Below are 16206 nucleotides of genomic sequence, written 5' to 3'. Positions count from 1 at the left end.
CGGTATTTTGCCACTCAACTGGATCAAATATTGGTATTTTTGCGTAAAAATTTTCCAATAGGATTTAACTATTGCTAGTTACATCAGAACCAAAATCAGCTTTAATGGCCAAATGTGTAAAAACACAAGAAATTTTTGTTGCGCAGTCTGTTCTTTCCTGGTACGACATTCACAACAAAGAACAAGGAACAACATAGCAACAAGAACAAAGAACAAGAGACTTTTCTGTTTATAGGAACTATTCCTTGTAAGATATGCAAGATGTAAAATCTATATATATAAGTGTGTTAATGTCCCACATTGTGTTAAGCTTGTACAGAGTGTCTTTACCCGTTCGCGGTTCTCGTTACAGACCAGTGCAATGTCAATTGTGCAAAGGGAGCAGTTTAAAGTGATGAATTCTGCGGTCTACAATATATATATAGTATTAGTAATTATATATATATATATATATATATATATATATATATATATATATATATTACTAATACTGATCAATAGTATAGATTATTTTCTCCAATATAAATTCTTTCACGATCATTATATTGTGGGATTAGCCATAGAAAATGTATTCCGTATTAGGCGTCAATCCTAGTGAGGAGAACCAGTATGGAAAATGGATGTCATCTATTTTGAATAATGATGATAAACCAGGGGTCATGAGTTCGTTTCTCACTGGGGGCCTCCACACCACGAGGGGTTGTGGCCGGAAGGGCATCCAGTGTAAAAACTGTGCCAAAAAAAATAAGCGCATCCATCTGACACGCCGTGGCGACTCCTCACGGGGCAAGCCGGAAAAAAAAATTCCCACCCTTACTTTTTGGACTTGAGATACTCCCGTATCATCACTATATCACTATCATTGTTGTTACTCTTTCATAATCTCAGATTGCACAAATTTTCAGGCGAGGGACCCTGACTCCACTCCAAACAAATTTCCTTCTCTTGTTTTAAAAGCTCCAGCATCCATTTAGATAGCAAACGGGTTGAGTCTAATACTGAAATGAGAGAAGAAAATCACCTGCTGATGTCTTTTCTTCACCTCGAAGTTTTATACTTGTGTTAGTCATTGTTGACCACGTGCCGTGCAATATTATTAGTGTTGCATTTATTCCAACGTAGTCTCACTGGTGGAGTTGCATCAAAGTGCTACATTGGTTCAGAGAAAGTGAAACTTGTGGTTTTAAGTGAAACAGTTGCTCAAGGAGTTCAGAATGAGGTATAATAATCAGTATAAGACTTATTATAATGAGGTTTATAATCCAAAAAGAGACAAAAACACAAGCAAGGGACTCCTGCAGAACACCTGCAGCACATGGAAAAGTGGGCCTGTGCCGAAGTGGCGAGTGAAGGCTTCCCACAATAACACTCTTGAGGCGGTCAGACTGACTGTTTGCATGACATCACTACTGGATGACTCAGGCGGTCTGATAGTTGCCAGGTGGTGGCAACAAAAGCATCGCTAACAACGTGAAAAACTGAAGATTAAACATTGAATTGCAGACGGGAAACTCCCACCATCTGTTTTCATACTCAACTGGACAGCCACGTCGCACACTAAGCAGTTTGAATTTGAATTTGTGGTCTTATTTGCATTTGATTGTCCTCGGTACTTTATGGAAGATAATGTAAAATGGACGGGAGGTAACATTTTGCTCCAATTATGCCAGAATGAATTCCTACAAACCGCAACTTTATTCACATCCACACCACCCTTTTTCCTGTTCCAATTGAATTAAACTAGTTTTTGTGTAGCCGTCCTGAGTTTTTACTGAGTCACCAACCAACCAACCAACCAACAATCAAAATATATCCACTCATCTCACCTGAATTAACATTAGAGCAAACAAGGGTAGTTTTTCTTCCCCTCAGACACAGGGTAAAATTTGGGGCATTACTTCAGTAAATCATGTATTGGTCTCAATTTCGTGGAAAATTTTAAAGGCATTTGAAGTGCTGATTCCATGTTTTGGAGAAAATTACTCAAGGCACAATGTATTATTTGGGACTTTGAGTGTATATGGCTTTTAAAACATTGGGTTGGCCTAGTGAGTGATGCATGCATAATGTATGAAAGTAGATGTCAGGTTTACCAATCAGACATTCATTCAACAGGACAAAAAAGGAAGCGAAGACACCCGTTCAAGTCTCGCGAGGAGAGAGGAGACGAACTGTCTCATACAATTCGCCACTGCACTCTCTGATTATCCTCTCTTCAGCACCTCTATTTATTTAATTTCAAGACAGCCCTTATTTACATAGATGTTACAAAAAGGAGACGGCAAGCAAAACATAGTTGGAAACAGAGTACTTATTTGTTTATGTGTGTGTGCATGTGTGTGGAAGATTGCTGAGTACATGTGTGGTCATCATTTCTTTAACAGGCAGCAGGTGCGCCTGGTTCTAACAGTTCTGATGATTAGGTGTTTTTGTTCTTGCAATCTGCTGCTTGGCGGCTCCCACGTTATCGAGAGCAGAGCAAAGCATTTGTTTATTGGAAGCAGATTTATGATAATTATATTCACAATTACTCCAACATTTCCCCCCCGTTTATCCTACATCTGCTACCACGTTTTCTAAAACAGAGCAAAGCATTCTTCATTGCAGGCAGGAATAGTTACTGAATTGGAGCAGAGCAAAGCATTTCTTCATTGCAGGCAGAAGCAAAGCATTCTTCATTGCAGGCAGGAACAGTTACTGAATTGGAGCAGAGCAAAGGATTTCTTCATTGCAGAGAGAAGCAGTTACTTAATTATGTTTACAATTATTTCTGTCTATCCTACATTTGCTCAAATCCTCACATCATCTAATAGATCACCCTTTTGGCTTTATTCTAAAGAATCATATTTATGAAAACAAACAGTTACACTCGGAGGAAAATATAGCACGAACTACTTGTAATCTTCTGGATCAGAGAACACGTGTGGAAGAGAAGTCATAACGTCATCATCGTGGTCAACAATATCATATGTTGTGCCAATAGTGGTTATATTAGTGCTAATTTTCAATTTGTCAGGGCAATAGCAGTGGTTATAAGTTGGTTAAATGATGCCTTTATGCAGGGAATACAACATTCACACATTGCAAGAATAGCTGCAAACAGATATAGAAACTAGGACATAGAACACCAAGTTTTTAGATTTGCCAAACTTTTTTTCCCCACCACTCAGACCACGCTGATGTGTTCACACCAGAGTGCACCTTCATCTTGTGGTTCAGGGTGCGGAGGCCTTGAATGGCCCTTGTGAGTGACCCATCAGGTGCTGTATATTTGGAATAAACAACACTGGTCACCAAACATTGAGCAGTCACCACACTTCTCGGCCAGGAGCATGCCAACCGCTATGCAGTTCTGGAACTGCCATGAGTGAGGTTGCAGCTGGTTGTTCCCTTATGGCAATAAAGCCTGCTTCCGTATAACTACCTAGTTTCTGTACATTGTAATGTATGTAGTTGATTCTGTCAACATTTTTATTCAGGGTTATCCATAAAATGGATTCCCATCCTGCAGCAATCTGGTTCGCCAACTTATACGACACTCTTTCTGCGTGGAGTGCTTGGTTAACGTATTGTTACAGGCTGCCAGTCGGTTTGTCAACCCAATGTTTTTCAATCCATTGTTTTGTAGGATTATTTGAATTCACATGAAGAGCATTTTTCAATTGCTCTTGATACACACTCCCTGGAGTGTGAACTTCAGGAATGCCACTGTTGGCTTTAAAACCTGCAGTCATTCCAATTCTTCTTCTTCTTTTCCTTTCGGCTTGTCCCGTTAGGGGTCGCCACAGCGTGTCATCTTTTGCCATCTTAGCCTATCTCCTGCATCTTCCTCTCTAACCCCAACTGCCCTCATGTCTTCCCTCACCACATCCTATAAACCTTCTCTTTGGTCTTCCTCTCGCTCTTTTAGCTGGGAGCTCCATCCTCAGCATCCTTCTACCAATATACTCACTCTCTCGCCTCTGAACATGTCCAAACCATCGAAGTCTGCTCTCTCGAATCTTGTCTCCAAAACATCCAGCTTTGGCTGTCCCTCGAATGAGCTCATTTCTAATCCTATCCAACCTGGTCACTCCGAGCGAGAACCTCAACATCTTCATTTCTGCCACCTCCAGTTCAGCTTCCTGTTGTTTCTTCAGTGCCACCGTCTCTAATCCGTACATCATGGCCGGCCTCACCACTGTTTTGTAAACTTTGCCCTTCATCCTAGCAGACACTCTTCTGTCACATAACACACCAGACACCTTTCGCCAGCTGTTCCAACCTGCTTGGACCCGTTTCTTCACTTCCTGACCACACTCTCCATTGCTCTGTATTGTTGACCCCAAGTATTTGAAGTCGTCCACCCTCGCTATCTCTTCTCCCTGTAGCCTCACTCTTCCCCCTCTACTTTTCTCATTCACGCACATATATTCTGTTTTACTTCGGCTAATCTTCATTCCTCTCCTTTCCAGTGCATGTCTCCATCTTTCCAATTGTTCCTCTGCGTGCTCCCTGCTTTCACTGCATATGACAATATCATCTGCGAACATCCTGGTCCAAGGGGATTCCAGTCTAACCTCATCTGTCAGCCTATCCATTACCACTGCAAACAGGAAGGGGCTCAGAGCTGATCCCTGATGCAGTCCCACCTCCACCTTAAATTCCTCTGTCACACCTAAGGCACACCTCACCATTGTTCTGCTGCCATCATACATGTCCTGTACTATTTTAACATACTTCTCTGCCACACCAGACTTACGCATGCAGTACCACAGTTCCTCTCTTGGTACTCTGTCATAGGCTTTCTCTAGATCCACAAAGACACAATGTAGCTCCTTCTGACCTTCTCTGTACTTTTCCACGAGCATCCTCAAGGCAAATAATGCATCTGTGGTACTCTTTCTAGGCATGAAACCATACTGTTGCTCGCAGATACTTACTTCTGTCCTGAGTCTAGCCTCCACTACTCTTTCCCATAACTTCATTGTGTGGCTCATCAACTTTATTCCTCTATAGTTCCCACAGCTCTGAACATCCCCTTTGTTCTTAAAAATGGGAACTAGAACACTTTTCCTCCATTCTTCAGGCATCTTTTCGCCCGCTAGTATTCTGTTGAATAAGTTGGTCAAAAACTCCACATCCATCTCTCCAAATTGCTTCCATAACAGTCATTCCAATTCTATATTCTTCAAATGGTTCATTGTTGTATTATTTTGCTCTTCCAATGGCAGAAAAATTGGCTTTTTGTCTAAATCTACACATTGACCCTTGAACTCCTTGCTGCTGTAAGAAAGTACTTTGCTGTCATCCAAATTGGTTGTACTTCCACACCATTTAAGCAGTAAGATTTTCTCAAGTCTTCCGTTCCATGGACGAATTATGTTACGTCAACTTTATGAGATGTGATACCTTTATGGCCGTTTTCACACCATTTTTTTTTTCGTTTGTTTTTTTTTTGTGTGGGTGTTTCTCTCTTAGTTTATCCTGCAGGTTAACTATATATATATATATATATATATATATATATATATATATATATATATGTATGTATGTATGTATTGTGTGTGTTGAGCTGGACAGCAGCGCCATATTGTGTTAGTCACAAATTTAGATGTTTTATTTTAGTAGGACATTGGCTTTCTACAAATTTTTAGTCCTTACACATTATTTTTTTCCAGATGTTCTGTATCAACCATTTTGCTATTTATCAACTATTTTGTAATTTGTTATTCCCCTGTTGGAGTCAGTGAGTGGTTCACCTAGGGTGATTATACTAACTTCCCCCTGAACAGGGTGACAATTACTTTCTGTTTGAGGTCATTCTCAAGCTTCTACCACAAGTGGTGGAGAATTCTTACCTCTGCATCCTGAAACAGTTGTCACTCAATTTCCTATTCAAATGAGGTAGCAAACCTCCACTCACACGTTTACATGTGCACATGTTTCACAGAGCTCAAGTACGTACAGGACACACGTTGCCCTGTTCTCAGTTTTATAAACTAATTTGTCTACTTGATAGGGACTAGTATTCTCGAGGTTTGGTTCTGCCGCAGTCCCCCAGACGCTCATTCACTCATTTCTCATGAGTGTTTGAGTTTCCTACTCACCAGAAATGTCTTTACTTCCTTCGGCTTCTCGTCAACCCTCAGCCTCCAGACGCAAAGTTGAGGCCCAGTCCCAGAAAGGGTCTCAAGTGCCGTGCCCACGGTCTTTGCCTGGACGTTGTCTCAGTCCCTGGAAACCTCAGGTATCTTGAGATCTGCCTTGAAGTACCAAGTAAATGTCAGGTTTACCAATTAGACAGTAGAATTGGCTCTTGTGAGTGTGTTGCAATCGAACAACAGTAATCCATGATTGTCAAAGAAGTTTTTACAAAACAATCAAGACAAGCCCGACGACTATATTGAAGTGAACTCACACCAAGCAAGATTGTCTTTCTGATCAGGAGGACATGAGAGACTGGCCAGTAAGTCTCCAACCATGTCCTGAACCAGCCTCTCACGTACTCTTTCCTTTTTTCGAAAACACACAAGGTCAAAAGGAGGGGTGAGCAAGCAAGTCAACAAAGGCACGCTCAAAAATAATGATGTGTGTGCTTTGATGAAGTTGTCCTTGGCCAATTCCGGGAAGATAAGGAGTTGGCTTGTGGACCTGTGTGTGTGTGTGTGTGTGTGTGTGTGTGTGTGTGTGTGTGTGTGTGTGTGTGTGTGTGTGTGCCTATGCGTAAGGAATCTTCAAAACAAGGATGATATTTGGCTTTGTTGCAAATCTAACATTTTGAGCAAGAATAAAACCCAACAGGTTGAGTAATAAATGAAATCTAACAGTTTGAGTAAGAAATTAAGCCTAACAGCTTGACTGTCTCACCTACACATATGCATGGCGAATTTCACATTATGTGCTTTTGAGATGATAACTATGATAGTAATGAATTCTTTCACAATGATCAAGAAATGTAGTCAAATGTCTTCAACAGAAAGCCTGGATCAAGTAACACTTGTGCACAGCATTACAAAATCTGGCAGACAGTTCATGTTCTCATAGAATGGCTGCATGTTATATGATCTGTTTTACTCCCTTGCATTTTATTATTATTTAAAATCCCAGTGATTTCCAGCTCTTGAAATGTAGAAATACAAGTGTCAGCCGTGTGGCCAGGCCACTGCCCTGTGCACGGCTGCCTCTGGCAGCAGCTCCTCACCTGCACCTCACTCTCTCTAATTATGGCATGTATTTACACCTTCTGTGTGGTATTGCTGGTTGTCAGTTCATTGTTAGAGACCGCATTAATCTGCGTGAGTATAGAGCTCGTGTACCTACGTCAATCACGTGACTTTTGACTGCCAGTCTAACAAAGCATTGTTCAATACTGAGTCAGTTGGAGACGACACGAAAATGTCTTATAACACGACCCCTAGAGTTTTGTCCGATAGCGTTAAAGATTTAGAAGGTGATAATAAATGAAGGTATGTGGAAAAATGAGAGACACTTGGCATAGAGGACCCATATTTAATGTCGAATAAAATGGATTGGATTGTTAATTTGTTTCCGCTTGTCTTGAACAACTGGATATACGCATGGATCTGGTGAGTAAGTCGTCGAGATTTACGCAGAAAAGTTTGAACGCGTATAAAAGTCTGGACGCAGACAAATAATACGTTGGAATAAATCCGACATAGTGACGGGTTGACGGCTCGTAAACACGGAAGCGTATTCGGCTTGTTGCGGGTTTCGTGTAGGTGGGCACGTGTGTTGTGTGGGTGAGACCAACTGCGCATGGGCTTTTGGTCAGGAGCAAGTTTGAGAGGAAAAAGAAAGTTGCTTCACGGCGACTGGGAACTGTTGTGTGCAAAAAGAAAATAAAGTGAGTATAACAGCAAGTCGATGCTCCGTGATTTCACTACCCCGCCATTCCAATGTGAGAAGGGAGTTAACCCCGAGGCGGGCAACATCAGCCCCGGAGAAGACGTCTCCGACCACAGTTAAGCCACCAGAGAAGGAACGGTTAACACTGGCGACCACGAAGGGACTCTCTCACGTTGTCTAAGGAGTGGTGAGCGTCGTGTCTTTTCATCAGAATAAGTAAAGTACTTGCTTTATTCACCGGAGTTAAACTAACAAGTGATGGCTTCTGCAACAGGCTACACATTAATCTTTACCGGAATCCATTGATCTTTTGAGCTAGTATTCAATAGAAATATCAATATTTAAACAAATGACCCCTGGTTTTACACAAACTGCATTCATTAACTATGATAGGAAGAAAAAAAAGAGGATGGGGAGTTGGCTCCTTTACACGGAACTGTATTGCGGCTACACGCACACACACCTCTAAACCTCTCTGTGACAACTTTTTTTTTTTAAATATGCATTCTTCTCAAATGAGTCAATTTGGCATTATAAATACTTCGTAATTTGAGATTAAGACTAATTCCTACCTGAAATAAAGTGATCGCTACACAGGTGTGTGTATTTAGTTGCGCACCAGCCATCGGGTTTAATTGCCATAATCCATTGATCTTTTCTGGTCTTTTCATCTGGTATGCTATAGAATGATCTCTTTTAATATCTGTCTCCTCTGTTGTGACAACCAACAGCAAAACAGGTCGCGGGTATTGTAAATATTCTTCTCCGGTTCAATGTCTACCACAATGTCGAGCAGCTCTGTTTGACCGGCAATATAGCACCTTGAAAATGGTGACATGACGTGCACGAGCACTATATGAGCTTCTTCTTTTGTATTTGCCTCGTTACGGCCAGCGTTCCGGTGCCACCACAGCCAAGTCGAGTTTAGCCTTGTTTTTTCCTCATTGTTTTTACCTATTTGACCTCATTTTCATGTTTTTGGACCTCGTCTTTTGCCACGTGTTTTAGTGCCTTTGCATTTGTTGAACTGCCTAACTGTGTGTGCCCTCTGCCTGGAAAAAAAAACACCCTCAATATCATGTCACTGCCTCGGAGTCCTGCATTTAGGTCCTACCCCCTGTCCCATGCTCGTAACAGAACGAAATGGCCAGAACACGCGCGAGCGGGAAAAACGCGCCGTCGCCAGTCACGCTGCCTGTCTGCCTCCCAGCGCAGTCAGCCTGCTGACCAAGCGTAACCTCTCCGAATGGCCTTTTTGTCCTCTCCTTTCTTGTCACCTGCACCCCCACCCGTGTTATGATTATTCTCGACGCCCAACCCATTGATCGCCATCTTTATTAGACTGATTTTTCAGATTTTGAGAACCTTGAGTTATATGACCGCCGGCCTGATTCTGACTCAGATATAGATTTTGTTTTTTTTCCCCCTCTCTTTTTTTAGTCCAAGTCAATTTGTGTCACCTCTCCCCATCTTTATCCCCCGTGTGCCTAAGCCCAAGTCCTCTTCCTCCTACCTTTTCCGGGGAAACAGTCGGAGCATTTAACAGGGACCTCTGCGTGGTGGCCAGCGGGGGCGTCCAAGTAGAGTTCAGCTTTATGCCTCCCTCTTCACACCACCCAAGCCATGCCATGTAAAATCCACCCGTGAGTCAACTTGTTCTATACCACCCATGTTTCCCAGCTCAACTTTTCAAGTCCCTGTGCACTCTGCCGCTCTCGAATCCACTACCAAGCCTCGATGGCAGCAGGCTGAGGAGGCACCAGCTGTCCCCAAGTCACCTCTTGCTCATGGCTCAGCAGTGTCTGATCCCGAGCCACCTCTTGATCATGCCTCGGCAAACCTGACCCTGAACTGCCTCTTTCTCATGCCTCACTGGAGCCTGACCCCTAGCCGCTTCTTGCTCATGCCTCGGTGGAGCCTGAACCCAAGCTGCCTCTTGGCCATTCCTCAGCGGTGCTCGACCAGCAGCCGCCGTGTCTCAATCATGCCTTGGCGGTGCTTGACCAGCGGCCGCCGCCTCTCGACCATACCTCGGCGGTGCTCGACCAGCAGTAGCAGCTGCCGCCGCCTTTCGACCAGGCCTCGGTAATGCCAGACCAGCAGCAACACCAGCAGCTTTTGCCTCTTGCCCATGCCTTGGCGGTGCTTGACCATTGTGCAAGGGGTGCTGAGACTTCAAGAAATGTATACAATTTAAAGTGCCTAATAATGCAATAACCTGGGACAATGTCAATTGTGCAAATGGTGCAAATGCTTCTCAAGCGCATGAATGGCGAATATTAGTAAACAACAGATACAGTGTACAAATTATGCACCGTGGTGAGACTACTACAGTGAGTGCACAAGTTATGTACAATTGACCCGACAGACATGGTAAACCAAACTGAAAAAATAAAATTGGCAGCATGTTTCAATGGAATTGTAAATTAGCCGTTTAAGAAGTTAATGTAAAGAGGGAAGAGTTTGTTGGAATGTTTGGTACTTTTAGTTTGCATTGTTCGTTAGTGGGAAAGAGCTGGAAGAGGTGGTGAGCAGGTTTTGGATGCTCCAAGAGGATTTTGTATACTGTCTTAGTTCTGGTAGCGGGCAAAAGTCTTCAAGAAAGTGTAGGAGAGTGCTTTTTTTTGCTTTTACTGAAGTTTTGATTCTCTGTTGCAGCACCAAACAAGACTGTGATGGAAGAACACAGGACTGATTTCATGAATGCTATGTAAAACTGTCTCAGAATTTCCTCTGGCAGGCCATGTTTCGTCAGAAGCCACAGGAAGTACTGTACATAGTTTCCTGGGCTTTTTTGAGGATGGAGTTGATGTTGGTCTCCCACTGCAGGTCATTCCAGGAAACCGAAGGTCTCGAGGGTTGACACAGGGCAGTTGGACAGAGTGAGGGAGTTGTGATGAAGGGTACCTCAGTCTGCTACAGTCTTGAGGGTATTCAGCTCCAGGATGTGCCGGCTGCACCACACCTCCAGCCGCTCTACCGCCTGTCAATACAGACTCATCATCAACTTTGATGAGGCCGATAACTGTCGTGTCATCTGTAAATTTCAGATTGATAGCTGGGTGGTTTGAAGTGCAGTCGTTCAGAGAAGAGCAGTGGAGAGAGGACATAACTTTAGGGCATCCCAGTGTTGGTGTTGCATGTACGTAGATGAGTTGGTGTCCCCCAGCCTCAGCTGCTGTGTCCTGACCTTCAGGAACCTGTAGATCCGCTGGCAGATGGAAGGCGAGACAATGAGTTTGAGAAATTTGGAGAAGAGTTTGAGAATGATGGAATGATGAGCGCAGAGATGGTGAATTATCGGCACTGGTATTTGGCATTTCAACGCATATTGACATGTACCTTGATGATTTTTTTTTTTTTAATAAAATCTGACTGCTGATAAGTGTTCCATTGAAAACTGGGTAAACCTCAGGGAACGACAGCATTATTTAAAATTTGTTGAGTATAAAGGAGATTCTGCTGAACGTGAGAATTCACTGCACATTTTCTTTTTATTGCAACTCAAAACAAAGAGAAGTAAAAGATACAAACAGAAACATTTCAGTTATATTGCAATTTAAAAAAAAATCTTCAGGGGAGATATTTAAGTGTTCATTTAGTCTTATTGTACATGCTGCTAAGCCGAGGAACTCCTTGCACTTTTTGTTAGGTTTTTAAAAATATGTATTTTTTTGTCAAACTTTTAACACATTGCAAATCTACAATGCTGTTTAATAAACCTTTTAACAGCAGTTAAACCAAGCAAGTGTTGAATAACACACTATTGAAAATTTTGCCACCAATATTTTCCCCTTGACTGCAAATGAATATCTGCTCCGAATGTGGGTTATTGTCCGCCTTTGCTATTAATAATGGAGTTTGATATTGGCCCTAAAAAAACAAACATTGGTTTATTTGTAGTTGGAACGGACAGGAAAACAGTCCCAATCTGATGAAGGTATTACAAAGGAATTAAGCATTTGGACGTGCAGTGTAAATCCAGCTCAAGCAACAAAAGTGATACCAAATACTTTTCCACTCCCTACTTTTCAGGTACATGTCTGACCGAGTCTCGCCAGGGCTATAAAGTAATGGGAGACTTGAAAAAAACAAACAGATCTTTTCAGGAAGTGTCCTAAGACAGAGACACACCTCCATAGCTTCTCGGTCACATATCAACAGGCTTGCTGCACTTGGTTTAATATAAACTCGATGTTCCCTGGCACAATGTCAGATTGAGAGTTGGGAGGAGCCTGCCCCAGTAAGTTCAACTCAGGACAGACTGAAGGACAAAACAAGCAGGAAGGGGACGAAAGGTAACTCCAGCAACAGACCCACTGTGAAGAAAATAAAGACTTAACATATCACCTGGCTGTAAAAGAGTAAGTTCTATAAATCTCTTCACTGGCATGCATGTTTAAAATGAGGAAGAACTTATTGTTCCAATTTTATGAATCTGGATAGCAAAAGTAAATAAAGTGTTGAGTTTTATATTGCAAGTTGTCGTGTGTCCACAGATGTCGGTGTCGGCTGTTCGACGGGTGCTTGCCGCTGCGTCACATTCGAGCCATGATGGAGGAGGTCAGAGCGTCTTCACTCTCACAAAAATAGTCATGAAAAATATGCGTCGAAAAAACAAAACAATGGCGCACCGTGAGATATCATCACCTGGGCTTTTATTTTTGTTTTTTGTATTGATTCCAAAAGAAAGCCCAGCCTAAACAAGGGCTGTTATGAAAAGAATAAAAACATTAAGTTCAATATAATGTTTTAGCACTTGTAGTAAAAGAAAAGTAAGAGTTTTATTGTTCATGTATACCCCTCAAACACAAAAGAGTCTCAAAAGGCTTCACAGCCCCACAGACGGCAAAAATTGATAACATACCCTAATCTAAACCACCCACCCCCAGCCCCAAAACGAGACAGGAAAAACTTAAAAACCCCATTTTCGGGGAAAAGACACCTTGACAGGGGAATGAGATAAGACAGATACATTTAAGATTTAAAGTCTTGAGACGAAAAACAGCACTTCAACGAGATTGCCAGGAAGACGCTCGAGCATGCATGTGGACATTTTTGTCACACAAAAGACTGTCAAGAGATACTTCCTCAAACAGACAGCTATCTGAAATGGGTGCTCATATTAATCTTGATCGAAGAATTCTACCGGGCTTGAGGCACGTGTCTTATTCTCATTCCTAATAAGCGCTATCATTTTTTTTTTTTAAACCTGCACGAAATCATCAACTGAAAGGAGGAACTGTTGGAAGTAGGCTGCTTTTGGATTGTCATTGACACTGTCACAAAAATGAAAGTATTTGGGATTATTTCCATTATGATGAAAAAAATATTAGCCAAGTAGTTTTTATCTGAAAGAAAAGTTTTTTGCATTGCAGTAAACTATTCCCCCATGCCTGACGGAAAAACTTGTTTTGCCGCACTGTGATGTTAATCCTCTCTCATTTAATGTTGTTTTGAGAAGATTATCGACAATTACGAATTTTCAGGGGCGCCACCATTTTGGCGAGTCACATGACCTATGTGCGCGGATGTGACGTATTACGTGCCGCACCAAAGGCTCGATTACATGGGACACAATTATGGCCAGTGATGATTTCTCAGATTTATCCTCATCTGATCAAGAAATAGCAGTATCGGTTGATCGGGAAGACGGATGAATATGTCCATACAGATTTGAACCACTGGCTGTAAATAATGAATATTCGGATGGTTCTCTGGACGGAATGAAGCTAACGAGCAAGCTCTCGCCGGAGCTTGTTCGCAGCCCAGCCGCTCGCCGGAGCAATTCGTAATTCTCAAAACACCATTAAATGAGAGAGGATTGACATCACATTTTCAAGATCGAGTACATATTACATGACCTATTGGATACATTGTTAATCCTAACCACCGGAGTTTCCCATTAACCTCACAGACTCCACACCCGTTCTACCTGGCTCGCTAATCGCCGCTATCACGGCTTGCTCGAATGTGAACTGTTAGTAACAAAAATCTATGTTTCTCGAAAGAATGATGCCTCTGTCCTAATTAGGGTGAAGGCTGTCTGCCCTCATCAAGCCAAGCCTCCCCCAGAACGAAGGCAAATTATCTTCAAACTGCAGTCCCTGTTTGCTACAGAAACGAGGCATCCACTGTTTACGCGAGTATAATCTGCTATATCTTTCATCATTGCCTCTCATGGGCAAGAGACCAGAGACAATTACTCAATTCCAAATATTTTTCTGGCGTAAGTACAAACCCTGGCTATGTTCCGCTTTGTAATTTCTCATCCTTGTAACATTGGAGGTGACATGTATCACTGGATCTGTGTAGCTAGTGTAAAATGGATGACGGGAAGCATAATGTGAATCAGCTCTCTAGGGCTATCTTCAATTTTGGGAGCTCAGGGTGGGTTTTTAAGCTTGATGTTACAAGTAAGTAACAGAGTCAAGTATGACTAACGTGAGGGACCCAGTAGACTGAGGTGGAATGGAACTTGCTTCTTCTTCTTTTCCTTTCAGCTTGTACTGTTATTGGTCGCCACAGTGCGTCATCTTTTTTCATCTAAGCCTATCTCGTGCATCCTCCTCTCTAACACCCACTGTCCTCATGTCCGCCCTCACAACATCCATCAACCTTTTCTTTGGTCTTCCTCTCACTCTTTTGCCTTGCAGCTCCATCCTCAGCACCCTTCTACCAATATACTCACTCTCTCGTCTCCGAACATGTCCAAACCATGTAAGTCTGCACTCTCTAACCTTGTCTCCGAAACATCCATCTTTGGGTGTCCCTCTAATGAGCTCATTTCTAATCCTATCCAACCTGCTCACATCAAGCGAGAACCTCAGCATCTTCATTTCTGCTACCTTCAGTTCTGCTTCCTGTTGTTTCTTTAGTGCCACCGTCTATAATCCGTATATCATGGCCAGCCTCATCACTGTTTTATAAACTTTGCCCTTCATCCTAGCGGAGACTCTTCTGTCACATAAAACACCAGACACCTTCCGCCAACTGTTCCACCCCGCCTGGACCCCTTTCTTCACTTCTTTACCACACTCTCCATTGCTCTGTATAGTTGACCCCAAGTATTTGAAGTCATCCACCCTCGCCATCCCTTCAATGGAATGAAACTTGCTAAAAGGAGTGAATCTGTTAAGCGTCGGAAAAGGCTTGACATGGTTAGCTGGTTTATTGAGGCTAATGGTAATAAGGGCTAGGAGATTGGCTGCAATCTACAATATTAGGTATGCCAGTTATCAAACAATTCTGCTCAAGTTGATGGAAATGTTGCTCTGGCAAGGAAAATGTCTCAAAGAGAAGAGTGCAAGTGATCCCAGAGTTAATACCCAGGTTTATTTGGTCACAGTTTTGGAGGCCAAGTCTGTGGGAGAGCCTCAGCGACCGATACTGGTGTGGCTAGAGCAGGTCCCCTTGAAAATGGCACTACTCTGCTCTGAAAAATTAAAAATATTCTCAAAAAGTATAAATGAAAGTAAAAGTAATGTGTAAAAATATAATTAGATGAGGAGAAAGCATTAAGAGTTTGTCTCTCGGGACGCACACAGCATCGCATGACTGGACCAATGTCAGTGGTCTGGTGGCAGTCTGCAAGAACCTCTCAATTCTTCACCATTTTGGAGCCTGATTTCATCTACTTGGCTTTTTTTTTTTTTTTTTTTTTTTTAGTTTATTCAAATTTGGAATGCTTGCTCACAATACTCCTCTCCGTTGTGTGTCTCATTTATTACATTTTTTTTTGTAGTACCTTTCCTAGGTCTGGGGCGCTTTTAGCGAAAGATAACTTGAAAACTGGCACCCAGCTCACACACATTTGCTCCTTGGCATCCACGCTTATGGAATTCATCATGGACCACCATGAAAACATTTGATTCATTCTGCCAATTTTTCCATAGCGAGGACCTGGAAGATCCTGACCTTTGTCCTGGCCCTTCCCGGTGTGGCTGTGTGCATGGCCAACGCCTACATGAAGATGCAGGCGCACTCGCACGAGCAGCCGGATTTTGTGCCCTATGAACACCTCCGCATCCGCACCAAGGTGAGTGGCCTCTTGACACTCCCTCGGCATTAGGCCAAGATTTATGAGACTACACCACTATCTCTCAACAGAAATTCCCTTGGGGCGATGGCAACCACTCGCTGTTCCACAATGCTCACACCAACGCTCTGCCTGATGGCTACGAGAGCTCCCACCACTGAAAGGTTGTCCATCTACTCAGCGATGTCCTGCACTGAAATAAAGATCGCCATTATTCTTGAATTCAAGTGTCATCTCATTTTTTCTAATGAATCATGAGTGCAGTACCAGGACATTTCAATACAGCGTATAAATCATGACTGTAAAATAAGCATTTACCC

General features: G+C 42.6%; 1 protein-coding gene across 3 annotated transcripts; it reads left to right on the top strand.

The window, feature by feature from the left end:
- Positions 1–7662: 7662 nt before the first annotated feature.
- On the top strand, positions 7663–16108 carry LOC133514470 (cytochrome c oxidase subunit 6A, mitochondrial). Of its 3 annotated transcripts, XM_061846207.1 has the most exons (5): positions 7675–8035; positions 12065–12212; positions 12348–12411; positions 15744–15886; positions 15958–16108. In XM_061846207.1, the coding sequence occupies exons 3-5, from the start codon at positions 12348–12350 to the stop codon at positions 16045–16047; spliced, it is 297 nt and encodes a 98-aa protein (XP_061702191.1). In that variant the 5' UTR covers positions 7675–8035; positions 12065–12212; the 3' UTR covers positions 16048–16108. The 3 variants fall into 3 exon arrangements, with proteins under 3 accessions (XP_061702192.1, XP_061702191.1, XP_061702190.1); XM_061846208.1 differs by lacking the exon at positions 12065–12212 and having other exon boundaries at positions 7663–8035; XM_061846206.1 differs by lacking the exon at positions 7675–8035 and having other exon boundaries at positions 8047–12212.
- Positions 16109–16206: the final 98 nt, after the last annotated feature.

The sequence above is a fragment of the Syngnathoides biaculeatus genome, chromosome 16, assembly GCF_019802595.1.
Source record: "Syngnathoides biaculeatus isolate LvHL_M chromosome 16, ASM1980259v1, whole genome shotgun sequence".
In the NCBI taxonomy this organism is placed as follows: domain Eukaryota; kingdom Metazoa; phylum Chordata; class Actinopteri; order Syngnathiformes; family Syngnathidae; genus Syngnathoides; species Syngnathoides biaculeatus.
The sequence above is the reverse complement of the archived record's forward strand: the minus strand, read 5'-3'. Positions and strand labels throughout refer to the sequence as shown.